At 41.9% G+C, this 25,342-nt stretch overlaps 2 protein-coding genes across 2 annotated transcripts in view; both read left to right on the forward strand.

Moving 5' to 3' along the window:
• The first annotated feature begins 5,070 nt into the window (after positions 1 to 5,070).
• Positions 5,071 to 21,529, forward strand: tmem167b (transmembrane protein 167B). The gene is made up of 3 exons (XM_084317293.1): positions 5,071 to 5,206; positions 17,135 to 17,266; positions 19,153 to 21,529. Exons 1-3 carry the CDS (start codon positions 5,197 to 5,199, stop codon positions 19,233 to 19,235), a joined length of 225 nt encoding a protein of 74 aa, XP_084173419.1. The 5' UTR covers positions 5,071 to 5,196; the 3' UTR covers positions 19,236 to 21,529.
• Positions 21,530 to 23,440: 1,911 nt separating this feature from the next.
• LOC311229847 (mitogen-activated protein kinase 14A-like) overlaps positions 23,441 to 25,342 on the forward strand; it is a gene marked incomplete at its 3' end in the record, with an annotated part of 103,114 nt that continues 101,212 nt past the window's right edge. The window contains exon 1 of the mRNA XM_084315920.1: positions 23,441 to 23,844. Coding sequence (XP_084172046.1) covers positions 23,726 to 23,844 — 119 coding nt within the window. The 5' untranslated portion in view covers positions 23,441 to 23,725. The remainder of the gene's footprint in view (positions 23,845 to 25,342) is intronic.

The following is a 25,342-nucleotide window of genomic DNA, read 5'->3' on the forward strand; positions in this document are numbered from 1 at the left end:
TCATTCCACCATTGTGGGGCAAGGACTGAGAATAGGCGGCTGAGAATAGGCCATCACATTGAGCAGTAGTTGGTATTTGATATACTTGTCCCGGAAGGCCTGGTCCATGTACAAATCAAAGGTACAGCCTACTTCTATAACAAGCACCTCCCTGTGGCTGGTGTCAACAAAAACAACATCCGGTGTATTTGGTATGTTAGCAAAGACATTGTTGGTAAGGCCAAACTACTCTGGTTGCACTCTAGCATGTTTGTACATTGCTGCACTAGATGGTGAGATGTTCCGTACCGCATCAGACACAATGTCCACAATACGGTCATGACGAGCAATGTACAGGTGTTTGTATGCATTACATCCATTTGTTATGTGTGCAATGGATTCTAAGTGTTGTTGTGAATCGTGATGGTTTAAACAGAATGCACTTTACTGTATGAAGCACATTCTCAGGCCCTCATACAGAACCAAGCATTTCACTGTACAATGTACATGTACTTTATACGTGACAAATAAAAGCAAACTTGAACTTGACCACACACACACATCTTTACAAGCAACCAAACCATTACATTACAAGATATTGGTTCAGCATAGATTAGGTCATTTTGGGGCCTAGAGGATAGAGAAGCAGGCTTGTGGGTAGGCAAGAAGATTTTGGGTGGAGGAGTGAATGCATTAACCCTTTCACTACCGCACTACCAAAGGTTAACCTTTCATTACCACACTACAGATGGTTAACCGTCTGTAGTGTGGTAGTGAAAGGGTTAACCCTTTGTCACGTGGCAATGAAATGGTTAACCTTCTGTCACGTCGCAGTGAAATGGTTAACCCTTTTGTAGTGTGGTAGTGAAAGGGTTAATGAACTGTGTTTACAACCCTTATTTTCGTTATACTGTACTTGTGTTGTACGATGACAATACATTTTAATCTAATCTAATAAACATGGTGTCCTTTAATCTCCAAATGTGTGTCTCACCACACGTACATTTATGAAAAACTATGGTACAATCCTCATCTCCCATTAGCATGGAATGCTATCACGTAATTTTTATTAGACATACCTATATATGTTATCTGTTGATTGATTGATTGAAACGTTTATTAACAGATTGCAGAATGGGTACAGTACACTCAATACATACAATTGTTAAGGGGATGCAGACCAGAGAAAGACTTTCGTCTTGTTTACATCAGGGTCCCCCATTTTCAATTCATCATAACATATATGACACACACGACATACAGATAGACAGTACTGCTACATCTATACATTTATGACATACCAGATTTGCAAATACAGTACTGTTTGTGATACAAAAAGTGTCCAGAAAAAGAGTGTATATACATTTGACGTAGAAACTATACATTGGAGGAGGTTGGGTAGGTGGGGTAGGGTTGGTTGGGTGGGTGTGTGTGGGGGGGCTGTACATTGGAGGTGGGGGGGGTGGGGGTAGGGGGGACACACACAGACTGTACATTGGAATACTGACAAAGCCATACTGGTCATTTACTGTACAACTGGGTTAGGACATTTGTAGGGCCAGTTTCGAATTGCAGTCTCCCGTAGGTGTTCTTTGAGAGTGTTTTTTGAAAGTGGGTAGTGATTCACATTCCTTTACGGCTTTGGGTAGGGCGTTCCACATTGATGTGGCATAATTGCGAAACGTGTTTAGTCCCTTGTTTGAGCCGAATCTGGGTTTAACATGATTTGTGGAGCTCCCTCTGGTGTTGTGATCGTGGTATTCACTGACCCAGTGGCGGCTGGTGCATTCTTCTCCATGAGGGGCGCTATACCAAACATTTTGCAAACATGTACCACGCATTGGCGAATATTTAAGTAGGTACGTACAACTATCACCATTGCCATCAATCAATATATGATCACAGTCAGTCAAATGCAGCCACGCTTCCAATATGCCCTACACAAACACGCACATCTCTCTCTCTCTCTCTCTCTCTCTCTCTCTCTCTCTCTCTCTCTCTCTCTCTCTCTCTCTCAGAGCAATGCTGTGTTGTTGTTGAACGAACTAATTAATTTCGCCGCGGGGGGGGGGGGGGGGGGGGGGGGGCACAATAAACCGGACAATGAATGGTAACTTGTTAAAAAGGACAAGATATACAGACAGACAGACAGACAGACAGACAGACAGACAGACAGACAGACAGACACTCACTCACTCGTTTAGTTGAAACGCACCACTGTCCAGCAGGCAGAAGGGCTTGATAAAGTGGATATATCCACTGTCCAGACTGTGTTGATGTCCATGTCCACTGCATCCAGCTAGCCATATAGCGTCTTGTTAGCCAAGTTAGGCACCACAAGTACTACTTGTTTTCAAACATGCCCATTTCCGCGTCAAACAGCCTGCAAACTACCTGGCGTTCTATCGCCATGCTCTAAGACAAACCCTAACCTTAACCAACTTCGAAAGAGTGCCTAAGCCTAACCAGTGTAGAATCTGGCGTCGGCCAATCAGAGAGCGTCTCCGAGAAATGCTAACGTTATATTGTGCATTGGAAACACAAACATACTTAAAATTAGTAAATATTATTCATTTTAAACATGTTTATTTTATTTCTAGGGCTCTAAAATAAAAAATAAAAATAAAACATTTTCTTCTTCTCCTCTCTCTTTACCAGGGCGGGCGGCGCCCCAGCGCCCCTAGTGGAGAAACCGCCACTGCACTGACCTTTGGGAAGTATTTTGACATGTACATGGGTACCTTGGTCGTGTAGTGTATCTTGTAGACCAGGCCCATTGCATATATGTTATGATGAATTGAAAATGGGGGGCCCTGATGTAAACAAGACAAACGTCTTTCTCTGGTCTGCATCCCCTTAACAATTGTGTGTATTGAGCCGTACTGTATTGTACCCATTCTGCAATCTGTTAATAAAGTTTTCAATCAATCAATCAATCAATCAATCAAGCGAACCCGGAAGCGTAAAGATTTTTTCCAACCCACTTTCAGTTACCCGTTCGGGTTCCGCGATCTGATTGGCCACTGATGTTTCTCTCAGCGCCAATCGCGTTACGCCAGATCACTGGTTAAGCTTGCCGACTCTTTCGAAGTCGGTTAATGTTAGAGTTTGTCGGTGGTCTATCGCCCTGCTCTAAAGACAAACTCTAACCTTAACCAACTTCGAAAGAGAGCGACTTCGAAAGAGTCGCCAAGCTTAAAGTGGAGATGAAGCAGTGCGATAAATACATATTCATAGCATCACATTAGTATTTAGATAAGCCACAGAAGAAATCACGTTATAAAAATAAGCAGTTTCTAAGAAAAAACGATTTGTTGTGTGCATTTCTGAAGCATTTAGCATTATGGGCGCGGCCATTTTGTTGCTGACGTCATGCCGCTGGTTTGGTGTATACACTGCTGGTTCGCTGCCTATAGTGAATGGGTCAGTCAGTAAATAAAATGTTAAAAAAAACAACGGGACCGCGGTGGTTCTGTTTGTATTGCTCCTGGCTGTTCAAACTAATTTTACCATGTGAGAGAGAGGAAAGTTGGATAATTTCCACAAACTACCAGTGAAAAAAACAGTGTTGTTGGCATGTTGGCTCAGGCTGGCTGCACTCAGGCGGCGCGACCAGCCTGTTGGACAGGGAAGGAGGATCTGCAGAGAACACTTCATTGCCTCGGATTATGTTGTTGGGGTGGGATGTTTGTCCAGAAGACCACTAATCAGCTGAAGCCTGATGCGGTTCCCTCGGTCTTCGACAGACAGACCGGCGTTAGCTCTCGGGAGCGATCGCTAGCTAGTTGGCACCAGCGTTAGCAACCGGGAGCGATCGCTAGCTAGTTAGCACCAGCCGGCTAGTTAGCACCAGCCGGGGACCGGGAGCGTCACGGAGCATTCAGCCTGCTGGCTACCTAGATCCACTTCAACCAGCCGAGCGTCGGGAGCTCCAGCAGCTTGTCGATGTGCTAATAGCCTGGAGCCAGCTACCGTTAGCTTGCAGAGGCTCCAGCACACCGACAAGCTGTGTAGCCAGCTACCGTTAGCTTGCAGAGGCTCCAGCACACCGACAAGCTGTGTAGCCAGCTACCGTTAGCTTGCAGAGGCTCCAGCACACCGACAAGCTGTGTAGCCAGCTACCGTTAGCTTGCAGAGGCTCCAGCACACCGACAAGCTGTTTAGCCAGCTACCGTTAGCTTGCAGAGGCTATTAGCACACCGACAAGCTGTGTAGCCAGCAGGCTGAATGCTCCGCGACGCTGGTTGAAGTGGATCTAGGTAGCCAGCAGGCTGAATGCTCCGCGACGCTCCCGGTTGCTAACGCCGGTCCCCGGCTGGTGCTAACTAGCTAGCGATCGCTCCCGAGAGCTAACGCCGGTCTGTCTGTCGAGGGAACCGCATCAGGCTTCAGCTGATTAGTGGTCTTCTGGACAAACCTTCCACCCCCAACAACATAATCCGAGGCAATGAAGTGTTCTCTGCAGATCCTCCTTCCCTGTCCAACAGGCTGGTCGCGCCGCCTGAGTGCAGCCAGCCTGAGCCAACATGCCAACAACACTGTTTTTTTCACTGGTAGTTTGTGGAAATTAACCAACTTTCCTCTCTCTCACATGGTAAAATTAGTTTGAACAGCCAGGAGCAATACAAACAGAACCACCGCGGTCCCGTTGTTTTGTAGGCAACATTTTATTTACTGACTGACCCATTCACTATAGGCAGCTAACCAGCAGTGTACACCAAACAACCTTCATGACGTCAGCAACAAAATGGCCGCGCCCATAATGATAAATGCTTCAGAAATGCACACAACAAATCGTTTTTTCTTAGAAACTGCTTATTTTTATAACGTGATTTCTTCTGTGGCTTATCTAAATACTAATGTGATGCTATGAATATGTATTTATCGCACTGCTTCATTTCCACTTTAATAACCAGTATACTAGCAGGCTGTTAGAGGCAGAACTAGGCGTAACGCGATTGGCGCTGAGAGAAACGTCAGTGGCCAATCAGATCGCGGAACGCGAACGCGGAACTGAAAGTGCATTAGGGAGAATCTTTACGCAACCCGGAAATGTAATCCACTATTTGGCGTCCCATTAGTGCTCCTGGTTACTTTCAACGCAGATAACGTGTTTAGCCTCATCATCACCAACGAGCATCACTTGACAACAACATGGATTGCTAATTGGAAAAGAAGACATATTCACATCATCTGGTCAAACAGCATCCTGCGAATATGACAAATGGTATGTTTGTTGCACTTTGTGTCTCACCTGGACGCTGTCTGTCTGTTTGTAAACCTCAACGAGCTAACGTTAGCATAGCTAGCTGTGGACGTGGCCCAGGCGGAGCGCATTCAAACCTTATGATCATGTTATTATAATAACAACGACTTGTTGCTGGACTCGCTAGCTCACTGTACTGACTTGCGATCTTTACAATGTCCTCACTTCAAACTACTTTCCAACGGGTAATGTGGTGTGTTTCCCCCAGCTTGAACATACGATAGCTTAGCTAACTGTTAGCCAGTGAATTAAAGGGAACACAAGTTGGAGAAGACACTTCCTCGACAACACTGCAGAGTAATGAGCAAATACAGCAATAGACTGAGACAGCAACAATATAGTGTCATTTAATTTGCAGCAGTGGTTTGGCTATAACAATAATAATCACGCCGGTACGTCAAGCAAGCCAGCTGTCAATGCTGTACACGACCAAGTATGGCTTTGTCAGTATTCCAGTGTACAGTGTATCCCCCCTACCCCCCACCTCCAATGTACAGCCCCCCCCCCCCACACACACACCCAACCCCACCCCAACTACCCTACCCAACCTCCTCCAATGTACAGTTTCTACGTCAAATGTATATATACACTCTTTTCTGGACACTTTTTGTATCACAAACAGTACTGTATTTGCAAATCTGGTATGTCATAAATGTACAGATGTAGCAGTACTGTCTATCTGTATGTCGTGTGTGTCATATATGTTATGATGAATTGAAAATGGGGGACCCTGATGTAAACAAGACGAAAGTCTTTCTCTGGTCTGCATCCCCTTAACAATTGTATTAATTGAGCTGTACTGTACCCATTCTGCAATCTGTTAATAAAGTTTTCAATCAATCAATCAAGTCAAACAGGTTAGGTTACAGGTTGCAATGTGACGAACCGGTTTACTGTCTTAACTATGCAGCCGTCCAATGCCATTTCTGATGGGATTGGACAACGCTACTATTAGCTTCTAGTCTAGATGTACAGTTTCTACGTCAAATGTATATACTCCCTTTTCTTGACTCCTTCTGTATCACAAACAGTACTGTATTTGCAAATCTGGTATGTCATAAATGTATAGATGTAGCAGTACTGACTATCTGTATGTCATGTATGTCATATATGTCTATATGAATTGAAAATGGGGGACCCTGATGGAAACAAGACAAACGTCTTTCTCAGGTCTGCATCCCCTTAACAATTGTATGTATTGAGCCGTACTGTATTGTACCCATTCTGCAATCTGTTAAATAAAGTTTTCATTCATTCATTCATTCAGACATCCACTATATTAATGTAGTGCGTGTCATCTTTGGAAAGAGACTGCTTGTAATCAATGACGCCTCCGAATTGGTAGGTTCTCTCTCCATTGAGTTTTGAAGGCAGGTTTATTTTCTTTCTGCAAAAATGATCAATCATAGAAAGCATTTTAAATATTGTCTTTTCTGATTGATGCAAAACAAATTGATGCAAAACAAATTGGCCTTGGTGAACTGACTGGTTTGACGAGGGGTGACTTGTTTTGATCTAATGCCTCTGAGCCATGCATGCATTTCAGCAGAGGGCTCAGACTCTCACCCTGGGACAGGTTGAACCGTTGAGGTTCAGTATCTTGCTCAAGGACACATTGGCTCTTGCATGGATGGAACTTCCTCTAGGCGAGAAATGCTGACCTTTGACAACATTTTATTTGGCTCAATCGGTAATGCTGCCGGCAAGCACAGGGCTCATGGGTCATGGTTAAAAACTGGTCCGAGGAAGCTCTACTCCTTGTTGGCATGATGACCCCTGTAATGCACACATGGATTTAGAGCTGGGCGATATGTTCAAAATATATCACAATATGTATCTTACTTTTTGACAGTATAACGGTATATATTTAACGGTATACAGTCGTTTTGTATCATGTAATGGCACCTCAGACGAACCACGTTTTGGAACTTTATTATCTAAAGATGCTAAGTTAGAGTATTGTGTTAACCCTTTCTCTGCCACGCTTATATCCATCCTTATACCATCCTCTGCCAGCTCTATTTGTCTATGGAGATGTTCCCCTTCTTTGCAGGGCTATAACGTTTTTAATTGTATTGCTAAATTGACATTACTATGGCCCATTCAACGTCAAGTATCTATCGTTTAGGATGTAGCAACGTTCTACTTTTTCATTCACATATTCATACTAAAATACGGTCTAAAGTATACATATGTTTTTATCGTTTTCTGCAGCATTCTGCAGAACGTGAGTTATAGCCCTAAATACATTATTAGATCATCAAATGTAGTTTGATACCGATTGATGTCAGATTAAAAATGTCAATTGTACAAGGTGACCGGGGGGGGGGGGGGTTATAAGTCCGTGGCCGACGTTAAATCATTTATTTAGTATATTTAGTGGAGCAGAAAGTTCGCTATTATGGGATGTCGATCTAGTTGGTCCAGTTCCAGGTTGTATAATACTATATACGTCCAAATCATGTTGTTTATCGAGTTATTGGCAACGGATCGCTATCCAGTTTATCAAGCTGGAGTCCCGCTAGCGATAGCGAGTGGCCGGACGAAATATGGGTGAGCACCACTTCCGGCGCGTCACTTCCGGTTTTGGCGATTCGCCGATCGGCCACCAGATGGTGGTATTGAACCGCTGGAGAGTTGAGAGGAGATCAACAGCAAGTCTCAAGTCTCCGTGGGTGAAATATGATTGCCATGACAGATTTTTGAAATATTGATCTCAAAGACGTCATTGGCAGATTAATAAATAAGCATGGCGAGCAATGACGTCTAAAGTTGTCCTTGGCGATTAAAGGGTTATTAATTAGGGGTGCACGATATTGATTTTTTGACCCCGATACCGATAACTTTCTGCTCCTCAAGGCCGATACCGATAACCGATAATATATTATATTTATTGTATTATAAAAAATTTAAAAAAATGTATATTCCTGTAGTTTTGACCTAACCAGATTTATCATGACATGAGTGTTACTACTATGAACAAAACAAAGCCAAGACAACAGTTTTGACTGATAAAGTGACTATATTTATTTTTCCAAATAAATATAATTTGAATCAGAAAATTCACAATCCGTCAATAACTTGTAAACATAACACTGTTTGTAATGTAAATATTTGCCAATTGCCATAGTGAGGTTCATCACTCAGTGATGTAAAAATTAAATAAAGGCCTCTAGAACTGTTGCAAATCTTTGCATAAGCCTGGGATTCAAATTAAATACTGGCAGGTAAAATCGGACAGTCAGATATGTCTCTGTAAAGTATACAAACAAACTGAAAAAGTGCATTCCTCACAGTATCAAAAACAAATAAGCTACTGAAACAAGTTCCACACAGTAACAAACAGTCATTTTACAGAACAAAGGATTAATATTACCTTTAAATAATAATCCATATAAATGACAGTGAGTGAACCCTTTTTTTCCACTAAACTACTAAAGCATTGAGGTTTAAAACTTTCAATTGTTTTCATTTTTTTCTCAAATAGAGAGAGGGGGAGAGAGAGCGAGACAGATAGATTCATGTTTGACCCTGTATTGTTATTTTTTTGGTAACTCTTCTACTGTTTTTTTTAATTCTGGTCCGATCAGTGGGAGATTTTTTTTTAATGATTAGCATCTCTGCCTTCTCGCATGTGAGTCGGTTCCTTTGCTCGGTCATCACGTGTCCAGCAGCAGAAAACAAACGCTCAGTCAACGCTAGTGCAAGGCGCTGACATAAATTTACGAGCAAGTTGGGCCAGGCACTCGTAACGGGACTGGCTGCTACTCCAGTATTCCAGCGGGCAACGGCTCAGCGTGGGCTCCAACAGATAGGACTGGAGCTAACAGTAAAAACAAAAGCACAGAAGAACGGGATCTAATTACGATGACGTTCTACCGGTTCCATAACACAAGAATACAGTGTTCATAAAACATTAAAATAAAATATACACTTACGTCCGCATCCACTCTGCTGTCGTTCTGTTGTTCAGTTGCAGCATCTGTGTTCCTTTGCAGCTGGCTTTGGATTCACAGCAGCTTTAGCTGCTCGTGCGTCGTCGTAGGCTTTTAACACTTGAGCGCGACTCACGGTTTACGACCCGGTGAATGCCACGTCACGAGTATTCTCGGGTATTTAAATCTGAAATCATATTGCATCACGCGAGCCTACCGTTGGAGATCCAGGGACCGCCGGCGCTCAGATGTGAAAAAAGTGCCCCCTATCGTCTCCCAGATGGTAAATCACCCTTTTGGAATGGACTCAATGAAAGTGAATGGGAGAACGGATTTCTGACTCCACATTTTACTTCTCACTGATGCAGCCGGGGTCTACCAGAGTTCATTCTGGACCCTCTGAGCCGCGCGGATCATGTGTTCTACTGTATACACGGTTGATCAATACATTTATCGATTTTTTCGAATGGCGATCGGAAATTGGAATAAACCATTTGGATACCATCTGACCTCAGGTAAGGAATCTATGTTATCAGTGTTAGGATAATCAGACTCGTTTTCACGGATATATAAGCGTTTATGTGATATGTGATATGGCTGTTTTGACTGTAAAAGCCATGAGGAAATAACAGCAGCGATTATCAGCGCACGGCACGAGCGTGCGTGTGCGCACACATAATCTATCGATCATCTAGCGTTTATTTAAACTATTCATAAATAGGCAGACAAATGACAACGTTCTGGAATATTCCAGTAAAAGGCGATTATCATAGGCATGGGTTGTTTTTCCCCGGAAAACGGGTGATTTTCAAAGTGCTATCAAACGGAAATGAAGCGATAAAAATACAATCTGCCTTGCCAATGTTGACTGGAAAATGAGTCTTTGATAAGCGACGGGCAGATTAGACACATAGCCATAATTTAAAACATAGATTAGGCAATATTAACGTTAACATTGGCCATGGATGGTGGCATTCAACAGGGTAAAAAGGAAAACACGGCCGGCACTGAAAGTGTTAACACACCATCGTAGCGGTGGTGATGTTGCAGGTGACTTATTAGGTTGGATACTAAGTTGTTGCCCTTTTCCCTCCTCGTGCAACTTCTGCATTGCATTTGTTACAAATAGCAAGCAAACTTTTTTCCTCTGAAACTTTGAAAAATTCCCACACTACTGACGCCATCTTTGTTTACATCCGCGCTGCTTCTGAAACGTACGTGGCTACGTCACAGCCAAGAAAGGGATCGCTGGATTTGTGTAAAACGCCCTCTTCCTAAACCACACGCTATCAGTTGTACCACAGTACTGGCAAAACGGGAGGAGCCTACAGTAAAAACAAACGCCCTTCATCCCAATTCACCCACACCGCATTTTTTTTCACAGTTGGGCTATGTAGAGAGTAAATTAGTTTGAATATGGCCAGCAGTGATGTCATCGATTCATTGACATTGAATCCTTGTGTTGTGTTAATTACAGCAGCCATGGAATGATATAGATGAAACTATAGCAATACCTTGTCTTATGGGGACTGCTACCTTATCATTTCATTGAGCTGTAATTAAAGTAATAATCTCAAACATTTTCATATAAAATAAATGTCTATTTTGCCACTCTCTATCGTCGACTGATATAACACAATAGTGATTCTACCTATAACCAGTTCATGAATGTGTTTACATTAGGGCTGCACGATTAATCGATTTTTAATCGAAATTGCGATTTGGAATGATGCAATTATCAAAGCTTAACCAGGAAGTCCCATTGAGATACAAGATCGGTTTGGGAGAGGGAGGTAAGGTAGAGCCATATGAAATCCGCGTTCACGGAATCGCGGACGGAATCGCGGAATTAACCAATAAAAATGGAATCAACTGCAAAACGTGGAATATTGCAGAATTTGGCCTAATCTGGACTGAAATTACGTTTTTGGGTGGAACGTTTGGTGCACACGCGACCGGGGAGGCGGGGACGCTACAGCGTGTTACACACAACACAGCGGTGCTCAAGCGTCTGGCTGCTTCAGTGTTAACATCGTCAAGAAGCTAAACAATTCCACAATAAGCCCTCAATTCAGAGCAGAACAGTATCCTAATGACTTTTATGCCTCGGTGATAAGGTGTTTTGCTAATTCTGTCAAGTGTCACTGTCAACGTTCCGTGGACTGCACCCGCAAAAAACACTTGCGACACTATTGTGATTAAATAGCTATAACGTTAGGACATGATGGCTTCTAGCTAAATCTAGTGCACCCATCTATTTGTTTAATGCAAACGATTGTCATTATACACTGCCCTTTATAAACTAAATAAACTTAAATAGCTATGAAACGTTACAGTACATAGGACTATAGATGGAAATGATAGCTTCTTGCTAAATCTAGTGCACCCATCCATTTGTTTAATGCAAACGATTGTCATTATACACTGTCCTTTATAAACGAAATAAACTAAACTAAAGGTGCCTAAATTATGCATTACTATATAATTATCACAATATAATAGATATAGCTAGGTTACTGACATTGTCATTGTGATAATGTCAGTAGTAGCTAGCTGTATCTATTGTTTACACTTGAAATATGTATTTTTATTTTGTCACAATATTAATTGAAAAATATTGTGTAAAATTGAACTGTATTTCTGAGTTGCAGCACTTAAAAACATTAAATGGCGGGAGCTCCCGTAGCTCACCGCATATATCGGCGCTATTTCTGCGTCAAGGAAAACCGTGCTCGTCACGGATCTGGGGGACACGAGTTCGATTCCCGGACCCGCCGTCATTTCTCAGAATGTCTTCCCCTGCTCTACATCCCATTTTCAACCTGTTTCTGTCGGTCATGCTTGACCAGAAAAGCGATAAACGCTAAAAAAAAAGTTAAAAAAAAAAAAAAACATTAAATGGACTGTTATATCTTATTCAATTGTGGACATTTATTCATTCCCACGTATTAGACACTATTTCTGATGGTAAAATGAGCATAAAAAGCAAAATACAGAATTCTGAAATATTAAAACGGAAAAAATGGAATTTGGGAAAAAATAAAATGTAATTTGGAAAATAATAAAACGGATTTCATATGGCTCTAGGTAAGGGGGTTTAGATTGTGTGTTGTGAAGTTTAGGGTGTTTTCACACCTGTAGTTTGTTTGCTTTGTTCCGATTCAGGGAGACACAGGGACTATAATGATACAATGTTGCACTTGTCCCTTAGTTCGTTTGTGTTCACATGGCTGTGTTAACACTTTGAGCGCCCAAGGTTAATTCCGTATTAGTCCCTTGAATGCCCAAGGCCACTTCAATGTTAACTTAATATCGCCTAATCTATGTTTTAAATTATGGCTATGTGTCTAATCTGCCCGTCGCTTATCAAAGACTCATTTTCCAGTCAACATTGTCAAGGCAGATTGTTTTTTTATCGCTTCATTTCCGTTTGATAGCATTTTGAAAATCACTCGTTTTCGCGGAAAAAGCTACCCATTCTATGATAATCTCCTTTTACTGGAATATTCCAGAACGTTGTCATTTGTCGGTCTATTTATGAATTGTTTTCAAATCAACGCTAGATGATCGATAGTATGTGTGCGCACGCTGATAATCGCTGCTCTTATTTCCTGATGGCTTTTACAGTCAAAACAGCCATATCACATATTGGGGAAACACTTATATATCCGTGAAAACGAGTCTGATTATCCTAAGACTGATAACATAGATTCCTTACCTGACATCAGATGGTATCCAAATGGTATATTCCAATTCCTGATCACCATTCGAAAAAATCGATAATTGTATTGATCAACCGTGTATACAGTAGAACACATAATCCGCGCGGCTCAGAGGCTCCAGAATGAACTCTGGTAACCCCGGCTGCATGGGTGAGACGTAAAATGTGGAGTCAGAAATCCTTTCTCCCACACTTTCATTGAGTCCAATCCAAAAGGGTGATTTACCATCTGGGAGACGATAGGGGGTGCTTTTTTCACATCTGAGAGCCTGGGGTGACAATATGCAATATGATTTCAGATCGCTAAAAAAAACGAATATTCTCGTGAGTGGGCATTCAACCCGCGGGGGGGTAAACCCGAGAAAACTCGGGTTGGGCAATCAAAGTGTTAACAGCGGACCTAAACAAACACACGCGCGAGCAAACTGTCACTCATTGGTCAGATTTTGGGGTGTGCCCCCCCCCCCCCCTAACCCTGAATCTCCGCGTTACATCCGCAATCGGGGAGGGGAGAGCGGGAGGGAGCAAATGAATGAATATGGATGAGAGCCGTGATGTAAGTGGTTGCAGATACGGCTGTGGGGGTGCTGGAGACATGATCGAATAGACTTTTATGCGCCTCAATCTCCTGAACACGGCGTGACCCATTCCTAATCGATCAGAACTAAATCGGCAGAGAAAACGCCCATTTTAAAGCACCTATTCCCCATGCACATGCGCAGATTGCCCACGGAGTCTGGACGACGCGAGGCGACGCGCAAATTAATGTGGACTGTTCCATCATAGGGGGGAGCTTCATTGGTAATGTGAGTGGCTACAGTCCGCTGCACTTAAATATAAACATTAGTCTACATGGAGACTCAATGAGGTAATTGTAGATGTCGCCATAAGACGTGTCTGGCCATTTAGTGGGATAATTTTTTCATTATCCTGTTCGGCTGAAAGGACACTGGCCACCGAAGCTCCCCCCTCTGACGGAACAGTCCACATTCATTCGTGCGTCATCTCGCATCGTCCAGACTCCGTGGGCAATCTGCGCATTTGCGTGGGCAAATGGGCTTTTTCTCTGCCGATTTAGTTCTGATCGATTAGGAATGGGTCGCGCCGTGTTCAGGAGATTGAGGCGCATAAAAGTATAGCAGTTAGCATGAATCTTCAAGATGGGGCTTCAAGATGGAGCTTTCAAGAACAGCAATGACCACTTACTTATTGCCAATAAATGTCGCCAATATAAACGGGATCCTTTACAAATACAATCAGTTATTAAATCATTGTTGTCTAAAGGCATAGCTATAGGAACAAACAGAGTCTTGGAAGAGACATTAAGGGGAATTACAGGCAGGAAAGGCATTGTTTCTGCAATGTATAAACTATCATGTTCAACCACCCCTGATACCAATACCCAAACTAAAGTCCAATGGGAGCGAGACATGGGTATACCCATATCTGAAACACAATGGGAAGCAGCACTTAGGAATAGTACTAAAATATCAAAATGTGTTAGATATAAAATTATACAATTAAAGATACTACACAGGGCCTATATAACACCCTGTACATTGAATACAATGAATCACACCCTACCCAAATTGTGCTGGCATGGGTGTGGAGTAGAGGGTACGCTCATGCACTTGCTGTGGCACTGCCCGCTTGTTAGGACATTTTGGTTGGACATTGCTGAGGACCTGTCAGTTACTCTCCAAATTGACATTAATCCTTGCCCTATAATGTGTATATTGTGTGTAAAAATGGACACTGCTCAAGCAAGGATTGTAAATAATATTGTAGCACTGGCTTTTCTAGCATGCAAAGTCGGATTATTTTAATGAACTGGAAAGAACGCAAACCGAACCTCTTCAGTTTGGAGAACTGGCGCAAGGACTTCATGGACTTGCTATCGATGGAACAGGCTGCTCTGTCTCTTCAAGAGAGTGATAGGCCCGATGGCCTTCAAGGTCCCCTGAACTTTATTAGATCACTGTGTACTGAACCTTTGTAACTCTCTGCAACCCCCCTCCCCCCCCTCGCCCCTTGTTGTTGTTATTATTATTATTATTATTATTATTATTATTATTATTATTATTATTATTATTATTATTATTATTATTATTATTATTATTATTATTATTATTATTATTATTATTATTATTTCTTGTCTTGTCTTGTCTTGTCTTGTCTTGTCTTGTCATGTATGTATTGTCTTGTTTGTGAAAAATAAAAACTCTAAATATCAAAAAAAATAAATGGGATCTTAACACTTTGAGTGCCAGCAGGGGGCGCACGATTTATTGCTTGAATGCCAGCCGTTTGAGACGGATTTTCCGATATTTCTTGATTTTCGCTGAGCTATTTCTATATTCTATATTATGGCTATGTGTCTAATATGCCCGTCGCTTATCAATGACTTGCTTGCAGTCAACATGTACGAAACGGATAGTTTTTTCATCTGTACATTAACTACATTTCCGTTTTATACCGTTTTGAAAAGTTTTTGCAAATTTATAAAAAAAAAAAAAAAAGATTCCGTGATAATAGCTCTTTACTGGAATACACAAAACACGTTGTCATTTTCCGGCTGATTTATTAATCGTTTTCAAATAAACGCTAGATTATCGATAGTATATGTGTACTTATGCACGCTAGAGAAGCGGGCTGAAAAATCGATTATCTATTTCCTAGTTAGCGCTAACGTCATACACGCACACACACAGACACGTTGAGATATATGTGAAAAATACATCTGATTACCCCAAGACTGGTAACATAGATTCCTTACCCCACATCAGATGTTCTGCAAAAAGATTATTCCAATTCCTGATCGCCATTTCAAATATCGGTCGCGTTTATTGATCCAACGTTAGGTACTCGAAAAACACATATTCCACGCTGTTCTGAGGATCCACAATGAATCCGATCGTCTCCGGTTACATGCCTGAGAAGTAAAATGTGGAATCCGGAGTTTTTTTTTTTCTCATCCATTTCCATTGAGTCCAATCCAATGGGTGCATTACCATCCGGGAGACGATAGGGGGCGGTATTTTCCCTGTTCGAGCTCATAGACAGTCCCAATGGTAACTTGAGGCTAGATTGATGAAAAATGAATGGATATCGCTAATAAAAGCAATAACGATTAAATAACGAGATTTCTCGTCCCTGGCACTCAACGCATGGCATGAAATAACGAGATTTCTCATGGCTGGCACTCAATGTGTTAAGGATTGGCACTTTAACCCTTTCACTACCACACTACAGAAGGTAAAACCTTTCACTACCACACTGTGAAAGGGTTAACCCTTTATCGTGTTGCAGTGAAAGGGCTAACCTTCGGTATTGTCGCAGTGAAAGGGTTAACAGTCTGTAGTGTGGTAGTGAAAGGTTAACCTTCTGTAGTGTGGTAGTGAAAGGGATAAGGATTGGCACTTTAACAACCATACGTAGAGGCATCATGCAGTGTCGAATAACTAAAACCACAGTGTAATGAATGGGATTGAGAAAGAAATGGTATTGTAGGCGGTAAAAAAGAAAATACTCCAGTACTCGATTACTGTTGCCCATCCCAGAATGAAAGGCAAGACTGGTTCTTTTGAAGGCAGCTGACCTGAGGCACATGTTTATTATAGCCCTATTAAAAAAACTCTTGAACACAAGACTTATGCACCTTAAGATGCACATACTATACACTTTTACGCAAGACACTTTCTGTAGAAATGGACTATTTTGATATTTTATTTATTGTACTACTACTACTTAGTACTTACTGTTATTGGACACACACACACAACCTTAACATGCACATACACTTTCTGTAAATTATTTACAATTTTATCTTACCTCTTTTTATATTTTATTTTATGTTATTGGTGTTTCTTCATTGTGCACTGTTGAGTCTGAGCTCGAAAAACACAAGAATATCATTACCTAATGCTCCCTGTATTTTTGTGTATGTGACAAATAATGAACTTTTTTTATCAAATGTATAGCTCCACACATTTGATGTTTTACCAATTTCTTTCATCAGTTTTATTTATTCTATGTTTCTCTTACTCTGCTACTAGTTTTAGTGTTCTTCTGACTCCTTGCTAGCTTTAGTCTCGCCTATTTTTTATTCTTTCTTCCTTTGCTAGTTTTTATGTTCTTTTAAAATGTAGCTCTTTGAGATTTGCTCCCCAATTATAAAGCGCATTACAAATAAAATATATATAATTATTATTATGTTCTCTCCATTCTTCTCAGTGTACTCTTTCGATGGCATCCTGGTCTTTGGCCTGCTGCTCGTCTGCACGTGTGCGTACCTCAAGAAGGTGCCCCGCCTCAACAGCTGGCTGCTGTCTGAGAAGAAGGGAGTCTGGGGCGTGTTCTACAAAGGTAGGCTCCCCCTGTCCTGAAACACACTGGAAGCAGAAGAACACCAGGTTCACCTCAGCGCCCATGTTGCTGTTGGAGATTCATATCACCATTATCATCTAGAATCTTTACAATATCGCTTTATATATGTAAGGAATAATGTATAGCTACGAGGTCATTGTCGCAAAATAATTGACCGACACAGAGTTTAGAATACCGAGGCGCTCCGCCGAGGGGTTCTAAACGTAGTGAATGTCAATTATTTTGCGACAAAGACAGAGTATAGCTATACATTATCCCGCTTATTACATGGCTAACTTACTAACAATATACCTAATTCATTTTACACCATCGACAAGACGAGATCAAATGCAGACGCAGTTGTTCTGTGGCTCCGTCCGCTGTCTGCTCAAATAAAGTTATTATTATTATTATCGCCGGCAGCCGGCAGGTGTGTGGACTGATTGCACTAATGCAGTGTGTGTCAGTGGGCTTGATTTCTCCAGTTGCGAACAGCGGTCATTATTGCCAATAATCACCGGTGATTATTGCGCGTTGCCCATGGCAGCGGTCAGTTATCGAAAAATAATTCACCGCTGTCGGGGGCTATTGACCAATCACAATCAAGCATTTCAGCGAATGTTAAAACGCCATGTAATAAATATAAATAAATATCAGGATAATATGTGAACAGTGTGCAAAACCACAACATAAAGTTGCTGTTCATCGCATTGATAATGGGGCCATAATGGCTCAGGAAGTAGAGCAGTCATTGACTAACTCACTCAGTAAATACCGGGTACTACATGCCCCATGTTGACTAACTCACCAGTAAATACTGGGTACTACATGCTCCATGTTGACTAACTCACTCAGTAAATACCGGGTACTACATGCCCCATATTAACTCACTCAGTAAATACCGGGTACTACATGCCCCATGTTGACTAACTTGCTCAGTAAATACCGGGTACTACATGCCCCATATTAACTAACTCAGTAAATACTGGGTACTACATGCCCCATATTGACTCACTCAGTAAATACCGGGTACTACATGCCCCATATTAACTCACTCAGTAAATACCGGGTACTACATGCCCCATATTAACTCACTCAGTAAATACTGGGTACTACATGCCCCATATTAACTCACTCAGTAAATACTGGGTACTACATGCCCCATATTAACTCACTCAGTAAATACTGGGTACTACATGCCCCATATTAACTAACTCAGTAAATACTGGGTACTACATGCCCCATATTAACTCACTCAGTAAATATTGGGTACTACATGCCCCATATTAACTCACTCAGTAAATACCCGGTACTACATGCCCCATATTAACTCACTCAGTAAATACTGGGTACTACATGCCCCATATTAACTAACTCAGTAAATACCGGGTACTACATGCCCCATATTAACTCACTCAGTAAATACCAGGTACTATATGCCCCATATTAACTCACTCAGTAAATACCAGGTACTATATGCCCCATATTAACTCACTCAGTAAATACTGGCTACTACATGCCCCATATTAACTAACTCAGTAAATACCGGGTACTACATGCCCCATATTAACTCACTCAGTAAATACCAGGTACTATATGCCCCATATTAACTCACTCAGTAAATACTGGGTACTACATGCCCCATGTTGATTAACTCAGTAAATACTGGGTACTACATGCCCCATATTAACTCACTCAGTAAATACTGGGTACCACATGCCCCATATTGACGCTTTGCCACATCAAAATCTATCCCCTATTTAGACACATTACAAGGTGAAGTGAAGAAGTCGTGTTAACACTTGTTTTCTATCACGTTTTCTACCCCCCCCCCCCCCCCCCCCCCCTTTTACTCTCGCTCTTGCACCTCTATCTTCCCCTCTCAGCCGCAGTGATCGGGACACGGCTTCACATCGCCGTGGCGATATCCTGCCTGACGATGGCGTTCTACATGGTCTTCTTAAAATGACAGCGGCCGACCGAGACGGCGCGGCCAGGCCGAGGGGGACGGGCTCAAACTGAACTGGACCGAGCCGAGCCTATCCGTGTCGCGGACACCGCTTTGGACTATGTGGCTCTGGCCCCACCCCCACGGACCCCTTTCAAAGACGAGCCTGCGCTGCCCTCTACTGGTCGACGGCTTCCATGACGCCTCTCCTCCCTCACCTCGATGTGTCCCATTCATCCTGACTTTACTGTGCAGCTGTGGCAGAGCAGAGGGGGGCACCGCCCCCACCCGGGTCTCCCGTGTGACTCACCGCGGACATGTTGGCGTGTCATAGATGGGTAAATGCGGCTGGAACTAATAACATTAATAACGGCTCTGTTCTATTTATATTTACATTTTGTCATTTAGCTGACGCTTCTATCCACAACAAGTCATCAGGAAGGGCACAACTCTTATCAGCTGAGTAACAATGTTCATCAAAGTGTTGAGTGCTACAGTGTAGGTTAGTATATTAGGACAAGTGCATGACGGTAAGGTTAATTACGTTTTTTTTTTTCCAGTTATTTAGGTGTGCCAGTGAGCTAGTATGCACACTATGCACTAATAATAATACATTTATTTTATATAGCGCCTTACATAAGGTATCTCAAAGCACTTTACAGACATTGCATTACAGTACATGGACAAACACAGTACATGGACTTTCACAATGACAACATACTACAGAGAAAGGGAAAGGCTTAGAGACTAAATGGCACTGACACCCCTAAATGAAACAGACCCAATATTAACGTTATTAGTTCCAGGTGTGTTTGCCCATCTATGACACATCACCGCACTGCACTGTGGGTCTCCTGTGTGGTCCTCATGTTGTTGTTCGGTAATGTCTTCTGTTCTCGTGGTCCCTCCACTCACTTCTATATCTGTCTATAATGGAGGAGGAGGAATGTACATTGGCAAAGAGATAGGGGGAGGTCCAAACCTTCCTGTACAGAACTTTAGGGCAGTGGTTCTCAACGTGGGGCCTGGTGGTCCCCTGGGGGGTCATGGGTCAGGGGTCGGTCCCCAGCAAAGTGGGAAATGGTTTAATTTCACCATTTCGTTCACTTGAAATCCCAGAGAGAATATATACAGTATAAGAGACTATTCCGATCACATCTCCTCCACTACAGCATAGACGGCTGTGGAATTTGGGACTTAATCGTATAGCTACTCTTCCCAGATGGCGTCCCTAAGACGACATAATTATCAAAGGGGTCCGCGGCCCAATGTGTGTCCCATGTAAGGGAGGGTGAGAACCCCTGCCTTACAGGAGCTGTGTATATATTTGAAAATGTTTGTCCGTCAAGAGATTTCCCTATTGCTTCTGTGGGATGGAGTGCAGACGATCCAATGTTTTTACCAACTGCTCCCCATCTCCTCGGTCCGAAGGAACAACCGAGAAACAAAGCTAATATATAAACTGTTACTGTGTAGACGTTAGGTTTTTTCTTTTCAACTCTACTTTAATGTTTTTCTTCTTTTTTGTTTGTTTTCTTTTTTTTACATTCCCCGTGTTTTCTGTTATCATTTCTGAAATACACTCTTTAAACTGGTGCACAGTGGTTCTAATTTAGCCCCGATGCATTTGACTTTATACTAGGTGGACGGTATTAACTTTTAGACTCCGTAGATCGATCAAAGCAAGCCAATTGAAATAGGAATTTCTGCCAACAGTGCAGCGTGCCACAGGAAGACAAGACTGCAATATCGGAGAGAAAAAGGTTTTTACTCGTTGGTACAGCGCTGCTCAGTAAGTGTGACACTGGTCACAGAGTCGTCATTCAATGCTGTTATTCTGCAGGTCATGGTATTATGAGGCAGGGTTTCCAACTTGATGTTGTGGCAAACTTGGATGAGCAATATACACAATTGAGCAGTGGAAAGAACCGTTTAAACACAGTTAAGCAGTGGAAAGAACTGTTTAAAATGCACGGTTACGCAGTGGAAAGAACTGTTTAAAATGCACGGTTACGCAGTGGAAAGAACTGTTTAAAATACACGGTTAAGCAGTGGAAATAACTGTTTAAAATACACGGTTAAGCAGTGGAAATAACTATTGGTGCAAGATGAGACATTGGGGTGACTATTTTTGGTGAGCCTGTTTGATATTGTGGTGGACTGCCACACATTAACATATGTATGGGAAACTGTACGGATAATAGATTGCTCATTACAGTTGTCATCTTTTTTTTATTATTATTTTAAATTTTATTTCATGAAGAAAGTTCTTTGACATTATTGGGATTTTCAGTAAAGGGTGCATCTGAAAAGTGGTGGCTGTTTCCTTGTTTTGTTTTCATGACGATAAACAATGCGATGACACAGTTGCGACATCTAAGGTCACGTTCACACGGTAGGGTGTATTATTTTACTCCCGCTGGATTGGCAGGTCAATGCTTTCAGTTTGTAATCCGAGTAGGCTACACAACACAGAATACTCTGGGAGATTCCACCCACAGATTTATACACAAAACTGACGGCAGATGATATTCTTTGTGCAACACCCTAATACTATTTTAATTATTTATAACGATTTTTTTTTAATCCAAGTGTTCACTGCATGCTACTGGGAAATTCCCATTGATATCCATGCAAATTTCGAGGATCCCCCCCCCCCCCCAGGCCATTTCCAAGGAAATGAAAAGAAGAAAAAAGAAGGAAGGGTCATCACGTCACGGTGTAGCGCGTGGACTCTCATTGGTGCCAAATGTGGAAACTTTCAGTTCGGCCGACATCAAGTTGAATGGGATCAGCCATTTCCTCGTTTATGACCAGTCATTTAATACTTCGGATGTCAGAATCATTGGGAATGTGTTGCATTATTGACTAGCTAACGTTTGATATATTGGTTGATGTACAGTATATATTTTGCTTTTGCTTCTTCAATCATGCATCTCCCATAGAAGCACAGCACAATCACTGTTATTCTGACGTCATAACCCTTCCTTTGCCCATACCCCAACAAAACAAGCCACTTCACGCGAGATTATGGATCTCGGGAACGCACGCCACCCGTGACGGAATTCACGTTCACGTTACCACACACACACACACGCGTACACACTGAACAAACCGCGACGCAACTGGGAGGAAAGAGAATCAGTGTATGTATTATTTCAGTAAATATTGAGCAGAAAGAGACATTTATATTGCAAGTAGATGAGTATGGGATGAAAGAAGTGAATAAGAAGCTTTTGTTTAGTAAAGAGGGAATGTTGTATGATAGTCTCTTTAGATTAGATTAGATTCAAATTCAGCACAAGTACAGTACAACAAGACGTTTGGCATATAATCAGAGTGCAAATGTAACAGTAAAGTGCATTAACATTATACAATGTACAGGTGATTAAACCAGATATAAAATAGATTAATTAAATAAATACCTGATAGACATAATTTAGTGAGTAGGATTTAGTCTATTTGATTTATTATTATCATTATTATTAATTATATAAATACCTGTGAGAGACAGAATTGGTGATTTAGTGTATTATGTATTATTACAATTACAATGAACAATAAGCAAATCATCAACACACCCACAGCACACATACACTCACTTTAAATGACCAACACACTGTAGCACCCACTTTACCACTTTAGACACACTTTACACTTTATATTCATATTTACATTATTGGTAAGGAAATTGCACATAATTCTCATTCCTTATTGCACCTCACCACTACAAGGTGGCACCACAAGCTAAGCTATACCTCACCATTTTTGTACCAGCTGTACATACTGTATATAGATACACTGAACAATTTTGTTGTTTACACTTGTTTACTTCTTGACTTTCTATTTTATACTTATTTTATACTATCTTGTTATTATCTAGCACACTCTCAGGAGCAACACAGAAAGAAACATTTCATGCAAAGTATTCTGTATGACAACTGAACTAATAAAGAAACTTGAAACTTGAACTATTATTGTTTGGTTTCATTGTATTTATTTGGGAAGAAAACGCAGAAGCTATACACTCCAACACAGTAGGTGGCGGCAACGCAACTCATTGGAGCCAACCGCCGTAAAACAAACAATCAAGAAGAAGAAGAAGACGGAGAAGAAGACGACGAACCGAGAAAACGAACGGGACATAATTATCTGCACCGAGAGACAGAATCTAGCGAGGAGCCTAATAACACCCGTCGCCACCGTCGGAGGGCAGTTGTTGACCCGTACGTGTGTTGTTGAGCAAGGCACTAACAAAAACAACCCGTTTACAACTCCTCTCTGCACGGCGCGGAATCTGCACCGAACACTCGTTGCGGAATAATCTGCACGGCGGGCTGCTGCATGTTGTGCAACACGGCGGTGCGTTTGGCAGCAGGACGGGCTCGGTGGTGAATCCGACCAGCACAACAACACCAACAACAACCAACACAAGGAGGAGGAGGAGAGGCAGAAGTTCTGTTTGTCACCGCGGCGGGGCTGGTTCTGGTTCTGGTTCTGCAGGGAGGATCATGTCGCAGAAGGAGAGACCCGCTTTCTACCGACAGGAGCTCAACAAGACGGTGTGGGAGGTCCCGGAGCGGTACCAGACCCTGTCCCCCGTGGGCTCCGGTGCTTACGGATCAGTCTGGTAAATATGGCTGCTGCAGAGTCGTACTATTTTTTTTTTTTTTTTTTTTCATTTTTGTATTTTATTGATTAATATTAGTGGGTATTAACTAATATTAACTTTTTATATTACTATTTTATATTTATATTACTTTATTTATTACTTTTTATAGTACTTTATTATTATTATTATTATTATTATTATTATTATTATTATTATTATTATTATTATTATTATTATTGTACTGTGAATCTATGCACCCTGTACCCCCCCCCATACTGCTCTGACACATGAATTTCAATAAAGTATTATCTTATCTTATTTTTATTATTTTAACGATGCAATACGAAAGGGGAATAACAATGATATGGATACACATACACACACACTCATGTAAATAATAATAAATAAAATAAAAACACACGCCCAGGAGTCGAGATAAATAGATGAGATGAAAACATTAAACAGGAGCACAGTCTCAGTCTTTAAACACATAATTGCACAATCCTTCCAGGTCAGGCTGACATGACGCCCGGCGGTCCCATGTCTATCAGCTACAACAAGCACACATTGCTGATCAAAAGTCTCCAACTGCTTTGAGAAACTGTGGCTGGAAAAGTGATTTTTGTTTACATTTCATAGTTTTCTTTTTCTGTGTACGAGATTTCGCACCGCTTCGGGGTGAATCGCATTTGTTCGGCGGGGTGGGGGGGATTATTGTTGTTTATGTACACACACTGTCTGCTTTCCTGGTACACTTTTCTCGCATCCTGTAGCCGAGTTATGCTTACGGTATATATGCAATATCACTCTCGGCGTCTCCAGCATTGGTCCGGTCCCGTCTGCCTTTTCCTTACAGAAAAGTGCTATTTGTGCACTTTTTGGAGTTGTTACTTTTCTATTGCGAAATAAGCATTTGCTTTTTTGAGTCGCTTGCATCTGGCTATGCTGTCTGTAGTGACTGCTTCGTGTCTTTGCTATGGCCCTGTTGTTTACTAAGTTAACCATGGATGTTGAAAACTTAAACTTGGGGCATAGAATTCAGTTTTACTTGACAACAATAGTATCATAATAGTAACTGCACCACTTTGGCTCTTTCAGTTGGCTCCCATAGCTGCATGCATTATGCATTTTCCAGTTGGATACATACACAGACACAAGAGCACCAGTAAGTCACATGGTTTTCAGAAACCACCCCTCCCACCCTCATCCTCATCCATACATAGTGAGCGTTTTCTATAGTCACCCATCCAACGATGATGATGAGCCTAGAATGATGTCACCGCTTCTCTTCTTGTGTCTACCCATGACTCATAGCGGCGGGATTAGGCAGTCGCCTCAGCCATGACTGGTTAGTCACCGCGCTCTCAGGGACCCCCCCCCCCCCCCCCCCATCGACAAAAGCATCACATAGTAACATAATTATGTAATTATAACCTAGCCGGTGTCGGAGAGTAGTTATTTTTTGACCCCTCTCAGTCATTTGCTGTGTTTGTTTGTGTTTTGGGCAAACTCTGCT

The sequence above is a fragment of the Notolepis coatsorum genome (genome assembly GCF_963971535.1).
Source record: "Notolepis coatsorum genome assembly, chromosome: 6".
NCBI lineage: Eukaryota > Metazoa > Chordata > Actinopteri > Aulopiformes > Paralepididae > Notolepis > Notolepis coatsorum.

Coding starts and splice junctions, on each gene's coding strand:
- tmem167b (XM_084317293.1), top strand. Junction 17,267..19,152: donor CTGGGGCGTGTTCTACAAAG/GTAGGCTCCCCC, acceptor TTCCCCTCTCAG/CCGCAGTGATCGGGACACGG.